The 7,267-nt window shown below is 37.0% G+C and overlaps 1 protein-coding gene across 1 annotated transcript in view; it reads right to left on the reverse strand.

Annotated features, from left to right (window-relative positions):
- EIF3H (eukaryotic translation initiation factor 3 subunit H) overlaps positions 1-1,326 on the reverse strand; it is a 15,455-nt gene extending 14,129 nt beyond the window's left edge. The window contains exon 1 of the mRNA XM_011360365.2: positions 1,011-1,326. Within this exon, the coding sequence (XP_011358667.2) occupies positions 1,011-1,311 (301 nt within the window). The 5' untranslated portion in view covers positions 1,312-1,326. The remainder of the gene's footprint in view (positions 1-1,010) is intronic.
- Positions 1,327-7,267: the final 5,941 nt, after the last annotated feature.

Genomic DNA, 7,267 nt, shown 5'->3' on the forward strand with positions numbered 1-7,267 from the left:
AAGTCAAAGTGCTATCACAAAAGTGTCTTTTTAGTTTTAGAGAAACTCATTTCGTCGAAACCAACCGCTTAAACACTCCACAAGAAAGGGAGCTTAGCACCCGCTGCATGATAACGGCTCCGGCGTGCCAATATTCACCTAAAACCTGTGTTAACATTCATGTTGTCTGAAACTTAACACAGTGAAACTTTTAGCAATAGGTGATAAAATGAAAACCAAAATAGATTGAAACAAGTGGAAAATTCATCAAGGTCTGATGATGCAATGTTTCCAGCCAATATAAGTACACTTTAACAACTTGTTCTTTACTGTAATCCAATTGTTAACATACTGAAACAATTTTGGGGCAGCTCATAAGATTGATCGTATTCATTAGTATTTTTTCTGACAGATACTCAGGACGTTACATTTACTTCTCAGCTGGAAACTATACGCAAGTCTGCCAGATATGGCAAACTGTGAGTGTTTGGGGAGGGGGAAGGCTATAAAGCTGTTAAATTGCCTACAGTTCTGATACAGCACAGAACATCTGGTCTGGAGAGTTTGAGGAAACACCATTAAATAGGCCGAAAAGAAAAAAATCTTTGTGCTAAGAAACAGTCCAGGTTTTGTACGCTGCTGTCAGAGGTATTAAAAAAAAAACTTGGCACACTGCGCTATGATTGGTCAGTCACGTACAGAGCCAGACACTCTAGCAATCGGGGTTTGTTAGACATCTGGTCTAGTTCCACCAGCCCCTTCAAATGAGGGAGGGGAGAGGGAGGAATAAAAATGAAGCAGCTACTCCAGCATTCCAAAATGTACACATCAGGGCTCTGATAGCAAGAAAAATAAACAGAAAGAAGGAAACCCTGTCTAGACTTTGCTGCTGCTGAGGCTGCTGCAGAAACAGGGTTGGTATTTACTTGAGAGGGCCTGCCAGGCTGCTCTGAAGGCAAAAAGACAGAAAGCAAAAATAGTAGTAATAACATTAAGGAAAGAAAAGAATAATAAAGGAAACTCCTACAAACCGTAAATGAGAACGACAGATTCTTCAATGGCATGCTGGTAACTGAACTGGGAATCCAGGAGTGCCCGGGTGACGAACGAGCCGTAGTAGGTGGACTGGTACCAGCCCACGTGGAGGTGGTCAATGTTTACATGGCGAAGGCTCCGCATCATTTCCATCTGATACTGGACTAGATGGTGGGGGGAGGGGATAAAGGAGAAGCTAATGATGCCACCAGTATTAAAAACAGGCATTTCTGGAAACGAATTTCTACACAACTGTTTATCAGCTAAAGGGAACAGGTTTCCAGATTCAAAATTCATTCAGTACACATACAAAGAAAATAAATTAAGCTTTCGAGTCATTTCAAATCACTGGAGCTTTCCCTTTTTCATTAGTGAAAAAAATATTTTGTAGAAAAGATAGTAAAAACAAAATAATAATACCTTGTTCTAAACAAGGAATTAGTATTAAATGTAGTTTCCACTCCTCTTTTTAAAAGCCTAAAAACAGTAAACGTTTAAGAAAAAACTTGTGCAATTACTAAACTGGTGGTTGTAAGAAGTTTCATTAAAATTATTAAGGGAGAATTGTTATCAGTGTCTTCCTCAACACAGCTTTTAGAACTGAGAAGTTAAAATCATCAAGAAAACTAATGAGGAAACAATTAACCACCACATTATTTAAATATGAACAGGATACAAGCTGTAGCTGAATTAAAATATAAGAATTCATTTTTGCCTTCATCTGGTGCCCCCTGCTGCATATGCTAAATTTTTAGAAGAATTACTTTTTCTTGTCTGTGTTGCTTTGTGTTAATAGATTTTTTTCCATTAGAACAGAATTTTATTTTAATCTCCACATATGGAACAAAAAAGTTGGATGACTTTTACTTTTGTCAAATTAATGACTATAATGTATATTATTAACTTAAAGCAGCATTACCAGAAAAATAGATGCAAACTAACAATAAATAATTTTAAAAAGCAATATCATTCGATAATGAGAAGCAAATATGTGATACAAGAGAATATTTTGTAGTCAACATAATATCCAAGCCTTTTCTATTATAATGAATGCATAACTATGTTGAGGAAATATATTTGCTTAACTTGGAATCTAACCATTTCATTTTTATAACTCAATCGGGTTTTAACAAAACTAAAGTTACATGTCTGTCACTTCCTTGGTTATAGGGTTATAGTTTTACAAAGCAAACAAGATTTAGGATCATAAGGTATAAAAGAACCTTTCTTAGATGGACAAGGTCTTATTTTTCAACACTTTGTTACTCGGCAAAGAAATGATAAAATCTGCTTTTTCCAAGGAAGGTTCTATATCTCATGATTAAAAAAATGGCAGCCACGTCATCAATTACTCAAGAATTATGTGGTTTTTAAAATTTTTTCCTTTTATACAATATGATGGACTCAAGAAGCAGTATAAAATTAATATAATAATCTTATATCAATTACCTTTTATCTTAAATTTTTGTCTAGCACATGAGACCCCCTTCTCAGCTAGCTTAACAGATTCATATAAATTTGGGATAAAAGTATTGCTATCATCTCTTACTGCTTTAAAATTCCATAACTTTTTCAAAGTAAAGCAAAATCAGTGATTTGGCTAATGAAGTTTAATCAAATTTAACTTACAAATGAAATGCTTCAATATCACAAGTAAAAGAAGAGCCAGACTAAAATTACCATTTATTTAAAGAGCTAGGAAAGGAGATGGGCCGAGATTGCCAAGCGACTGATGGTACAAATACGATTTTATAGGACAATTTTTTTAAAAAAATCAATACTTCCAAAACATCTCTTAATGTACAATTTAGCTATAACACAAGCAGAAGTTAGAGTCTGCCAACTTGCAACAGTAGAAAAGAAGAAAAGACTTGGAATGTAGAGATCTAGGTTCTCATGCCAGCTGATATCTCTCCTATGGAGAATCTTGCTGCCCAATTAATGATCCTTCTCTGATGCTTAGTTTTCCCATCTCCAGAAAGATGTGAGAGCTCATCCCAGTCAAAATGCTATGACGACTTCACACTGTTCATTGGATATGTGAAGTATAAGTAATGGTCTTTCTATAAACTAAAGCAAGGCCTCCAGCATGCATTAATATTTTAAAAAACTGCATTTCTCTAAAAAATATTCTGTAATCTTACTGTCTACCCTCAAATAGCCTGAATACAAATAATCTTATAATAGCGTTATTTTCAGGATGCAAGAGGTAAAAACAACTCTGTAATCAGTAGCAAACCTTCGAATTCCTTTTTCATCTAGTCTCACCTACCTTACCAGCCCCTGGATAAGGATAAGAATGAAAATGAAGGTTTCTCTCAGCTGGGGAAGAAACTAAGGGGTGTGAGGCTTATTGTCCTGTGGAGTCATCACTGCTCCAACTTATCTATTTCTGAGGATGTAGACACAGAAGTGGAGAGATGAGTTTCTACATCGTTGGGGGTTGAGTGGGCTGCTTCCATTTCCTCTTCTATAGCTTAGAAAATCATGACACACAGATTTTATGAGACTTTAATAAAAACTTATTTTTAAAGTCATAACAGTTTTCATATAACCTAAATATTATATATGATTATAAATATTTAAGGGTTAAAGGCAATGAGAGACGAGTTGCAAAACTGCTTTTGAAAATCAACAACACACTGTGGTTTCACTATGACACACAAAAAAATATGTGCTGGGCCTAGTCTACATGAAATTTTTGGACATTATCTTGCTTCGGACTTACCATCCAATTTTAAAAATTAAAAAACCACAATTTAAAAAGTCCTCTTGTAGATATCACACGGAGAAAGAAAGGATCTACAAGGGCTGTAAATGATCTTTGGAAAAATAAAGATGGGGATGCTACAGCTTCAAAGTTAAGTTGGGGTGCACTGAGGCCCAGTCCTTACCAGGACTATTCATATGAGCCCCCAACAAATGTATGGTTGAAAGAGGTCACTTTGAGTCAATAAAATTTTCTTAAAGTGAATTTTCTATTATATACAAGCCAAGGAACAAGAAACAACTCATAGCCAAGTAACTTACTTTCTCTGCAGACTTTTAGCTGTGTCCTTTTCCGAATGTTGACACAGACATATGACACTTGTCTCCCTTCACCCACAGTGTTTCCTCCTCCTCCAACCCCGTTTTCAAAAAGCACAAAACCAAAAGCATTCTGGTAAACCTAAGCAGAGATAAGAAATGCAGAGCAAACTGTCCCACTATCTTAAAACCATGCTCCTGGCAGCCACCATTAATCAACAGAGCTGAGCCGCCACACCAGCTGACACCTATTTACCCCTCTGGCCTACGGAAGAGACAAGGAAAAAATCGTGTAATGGTGACATGCCAGTAAATTTTACACAGGAAATAAGGAACAGTCATTTCCAGATTCTAATCTCCAGGGCAAATGCCATTGCTTTTGTGGCTACGTTGGTGTCTCTCAGGGGTTATATGGGAGTGGGTGGGTAGGGTGCACACCAGAGGCCCAGCTGAGCTACAACACTAAGGTAAGGAGGGAGGGGAGGCAGCTCTCCAGAAGTGGCTTCGAGGATGCTGTGTCCCAGCCCACAGGCTCTGGGCAAGTGGAAGGCAGAGCTATCTGCCTTCTCATGCCCAGCCAGCCCACTTTCCTAGGCTGGATTTTTAATCAGAGGATGTAAAAGATGTGGCTAGACGGTTCGCTCCTATCTAGGGAGAGTGTCTTGCACCTCAGAACACAGAACAGAGGATCACTTCAAAAGAAACAAAAGGAAAAAGAAGGAGAAGAAAAAATGAGGATCCCTGATATAAAGTGTCTTAACCCTGTACTGCTGAGTTAACACTGACCAACAGAGTTAGTCCAGGGTCAGACAAGTCCTCGTATTTAACAGAAGCCCAAGCAGCAAGTTCGACCAGTGATATTCAATTCTAAGTTAATGGCTAAATAACTCTGGGAAATTTCCCAAAGAAGAATAGCAAGGGGGAAATTTTTGAAGGGGAGACTATTTCTAAATTTATGGTAACAGTCAACAGAAGGGCTCGGAAGTATGTAGTGAAAAGTTTAGGAAAGACCCTTCTAAACATTCTTAGTTTAAAAAGCCAACACCCTAATAACTGAAGAGAAACTGCACAACAAATGAATTAAAAGACAAATTGGTAGTTACTACTAAGCCAACTCAAATTTCTAATACAAAGCTACACTTAGATGCAACTGAGGTGGTGCTATAAAATTTAGAAAGATTATAAAAATGAGCTGAAGTTGCATAAATCTCTTCGACCTCTACAATTGTCCTAATTGGTTCAGCCTCTCCCAAGCAAAGGAGAGCCTGGTTTACAAAACTAAATAACTGTTGGAAGTATGGCACCAGCATACTCATATTCACTCTTTCCAGATACCTCTTTGCGAAACAGTCGATTTTAAATTGCCTGAAGCTGAAACTGTCTTAACTGAGGCAGGCGGCCCAAAAACTATTCCTTTCAAAAATCCACCACATCTGTTGGGCTTTCTTTTGTTTTATCTGCAGACCTACAAGCACTGAAAATAATAATATGCTGTATTATATTTAAATGCTACATCTAGGGTTACACCGCCACAACCACACGAGAGAGAGGCTGAGATCTGAGTTCTCCTGAAGATCATTGGGAAGGACAAGTGCTAGAACAGACAGATTTTGATGTATTTCACTTAGATTAGATTAGAAGCTTTTTAGTTCAGCAAAATAATTAACCAGCATTCTTTTCACCTTCATTCCTCATCCTCATTTTTAAAATTATCTTTTTGGTTTTGGTTTTATTAAGTGTGCCCTCATAAAATACAACTTCTCATTGAAAAAAAAAAAAAAAAAAAAGAATTGCCATAGTTGGCTAGGCCGGGATGAGCAGAAAGTAGAAAGTTAAAGCTGTAGCAGCAGCGCAGTCTAAAACTCAGCTGTCTGTCAGATTAAGGGGGAAGGGCGTTTTATGATGCCCTGGTAAGGAACTCTTAAAAGACAAAGGAATCTAATTAAAAATTAAAAACAATGTAATGGACGTACTGTCTTATTTAATGAGAATACTGTATCAAATAAATCCAAATTATTTTAAAATATTATAAAATTATATATAAAATATACAGAGACAGTATAGCTGGAGGGAAAAGGGCAGAGCTAAGCACCAGGAAAGTGCCGCAGTGAGCACTTATTATGTCAGACTCCCTGCAAAGTGGGCTCCATATGCTATCTGACTTTATTCCTCACAATAACTCTAATGAGCTAATCACGATTATTGAAATCCTCTAGAAAAGCTGTTTACCACAGCTTGTAAAGTGTCAGGACTCAATTTGACTTCAGACTCTGTGACTCCAAAGCCCAGGCAGCCACCCATTTACAGAATTTCATCTCTTCTTATTGGTTAAGTATAAATTATTTCTGGATCAATAAAGCATAACACATAGATACAACAAATATACAATTTCTAAGTTTTCAGAAACTACAGTTGTGCATGTTTGATCGCCAAATTAACCAATAATTTAGCGCTACCATATTGTAAGTGATAAAACTACCTTCAAAGATGTTTAAATGTCAAAGTCGATTATCCACAAATATGTAATCAAACTCCTAAAACACTGCATTCTATGTTACTATTTGAAACTTACACCAGAACTACTTTGTAGCTAGGAACTGGCTCAGATCAAAGATGACCTGTACAAATACATCAAGTAAGGGGACAGAGACCAGACCCAGTGCACGTTCTTTACAGCAAAGAAACAAACTAAGCCCAATCAAGAGATGGCTTTAAAAGCAAACAAACAAACAAAACTCCACAACTCTGAAACAAATTAATGATTTTATTAAGAATAGGGCAGGGAAGTGAAATACACTAAAATCTCCAATCTGTTCTAGACCAGGTCTAACCTAAGCATAACTGTTAATAAGTCTTTCCCAGCAGCACTGTGGACATCAGTGAGCAGCACCGAAAGGCTAGGAACCGTGAAGGGCTCTGTCCCCTTATTTAACAAGACAAACTATTCTGTGCTTTCTTCTTCATATGAGATTTTCTGCCAAGCTGCACATACGTTTCAGGCAATGTTCAGAGCTAGTAGCAGATGTAGATTTAAGCAAACAGAATGTGCATTTGGAAAAAAATTAAATAAGAGTCTTTGGGTGGAAAGAACTATGGAGTACACATTTCTTAAAACTTCCATATTCTTTTCATCCAGTCTGAATCACAGTCATCCCTTTTTTTTTTTTTAATTAATACGTCGTTAATAAGGCGATCCCGTGTGACTGCCTAAGAACTGTGGTAACAG

The sequence above is a fragment of the Pteropus vampyrus genome, unplaced genomic scaffold, assembly GCF_000151845.1.
Source record: "Pteropus vampyrus isolate Shadow unplaced genomic scaffold, Pvam_2.0 Scaffold54, whole genome shotgun sequence".
NCBI lineage: Eukaryota > Metazoa > Chordata > Mammalia > Chiroptera > Pteropodidae > Pteropus > Pteropus vampyrus.